This window comes from Pterocles gutturalis, unplaced genomic scaffold (genome assembly GCF_000699245.1).
Source record: "Pterocles gutturalis isolate BGI_N339 unplaced genomic scaffold, ASM69924v1 scaffold6820, whole genome shotgun sequence".
Lineage (NCBI taxonomy): Eukaryota > Metazoa > Chordata > Aves > Pterocliformes > Pteroclidae > Pterocles > Pterocles gutturalis.
In genome coordinates this window covers 1379-3012 of record NW_010138094.1, presented here as the reverse complement: position 1 = coordinate 3012, position 1634 = coordinate 1379, and the positions used below count along the sequence as shown (strand labels likewise).

Genomic DNA, 1634 nt, shown 5'->3' with positions numbered 1-1634 from the left:
AGGATGGGGAGATGGGGACAGGGCTGCAGAGCCGCAGGGAAGCGCTGATGGAGCTGAGATCTCCATCCAGTTGGTCCCTGAGGCGCTTCTGCAATGGGAGGCTGCTGGGGATCATCATGGCTGGCTCTGGCAGGGGTTGGGATCCCGTTCAGCTGTCCCTCTGTCCCCACAGCTGCTGGAGGTAAACAAGCAATGGGATCAGCACTTCCGAGCCACGAAGCAGAAGTACGAGCAGAAGGTAGGGCTGGGTGCTCGGGCGCCACAACTCTGCTGGGCACCACCTGGGAGGGACACGGAGGAGACTGGCTATGGGGGAAGGTTTTGGGGCTGCTGCACCTGCTTCCCCACCACTGTGGGTCCCTGTGGGCAGACCAATGTCCTCACTCCCTCCCGGCAGGTCACGGACCTGCACCAGGAGCTGGCCGAGGCCCGCAGGGCGCTGACGGAGCTGGAGGCGGAGCGGGAGCAGAAGCAACGGGATTTCGACCGCAAGCTGCTCCTGGCCAAGTCCCGGATTGAAACGGAGGAGGCGAGTCCCTTGGGAAGGATGGCAGGGAGCTGCCAGCCCTCTCGCCCTGCCCTGGCTGATCCCCCCTCCCTGGGTGCTGCAGGCGGAGAAGGAGAGGCTGGCCATGGAGGTGAGGGACCTGCAGCAGAGGATGCGGTTCCTGCAGGAGCAGCTGGCGCCAGTCACCAGGCAGCGGGAATACCAGGAGAAGGAGATTCAGAGGCTGAACAAGGTGGGGACCAGGGCAAAACCTCTCCCTGCAAAATGTTTGTGTTCTCTGGCCTTTTTTTCTCCCTCAAATCCCAAACTGACCCTGATCAACCCCTTCTTGCCCAGCTCCTTGCCCAGGCAGGAGCTCATGTCGGATGATGCCCATCCCCTCGCTGTAGGCTCCCCAGAAAGGGGGGTGTGGGATTCTGTCATCCCTCTTGCTCTTGCCCAGGTATACCCGCTTCCCATGCTGGGCATGTGCCCATGGCCCTCTGGAGATGTCAGGGGCACAGCACCTTGCTCTGACCCCCCTCCCTGCTCCTCCTCTTCCTCTCCAGGCGCTCGAGGAGGCCCTGAACGTCCAGGCCTCCCCACCACCCATCTTTGCCGGCACCATGGACCCAGTGGGGCAGATGCCACAGCAGGAGCTGCTGACGCAGAATGAGCTCCTCAAGCAGCAGGTAGTGCAGGACGTGGGGCTGCTGGAGGCAGGGAGGGAGCTATGTTTCTGGGGCTTGGCATAGCTGGTGGAGTCAGGGATGGCAACACAGTGATGGGGGGATGCTTGGAGGAGGTGTCCCCACTCAGCCAGGTGCACCCACACACCTCTCTTCTCCCAGGTGAAAATTTTTGAGGAGGACTTCCAGCGGGAGCGAAGTGACAGGGAGAGGATGAACGAGGAGAAGGAAGAGCTGAAGCAGCAGCTGGAGAAGCTGCAGAAGCAGCTGGTTCTCTCCAGCAACCAGGTGAGTAGCTCTGGGCACCATGGGCAGCAGCCCGGGAGCCCCATGTCCCCCCCAGGGTATGTCAGAGGTGTACTCATCCCCAGTGCCACAACCCCTGTACCCCTCTCGGAGCAGGGGCTGAGTGGGGACAGAAGGGCTAGAGCAGTGGTTTTGCTCCTGCCAGAGCATCT

At 62.0% G+C, this 1634-nt stretch overlaps 1 protein-coding gene across 1 annotated transcript in view; it reads left to right on the top strand.

The window, feature by feature from the left end:
- The window catches only part of TNIP1 (TNFAIP3 interacting protein 1), a 7498-nt gene that overhangs the window by 4534 nt on the left and 1330 nt on the right, over window positions 1-1634 (top strand). Inside the window, exons 8-12 of the mRNA XM_010082839.1 lie at window positions 173-238; window positions 398-529; window positions 612-740; window positions 1057-1179; window positions 1339-1464. Coding sequence (XP_010081141.1) covers window positions 173-238; window positions 398-529; window positions 612-740; window positions 1057-1179; window positions 1339-1464 — 576 coding nt within the window. The remainder of the gene's footprint in view (window positions 1-172; window positions 239-397; window positions 530-611; window positions 741-1056; window positions 1180-1338; window positions 1465-1634) is intronic.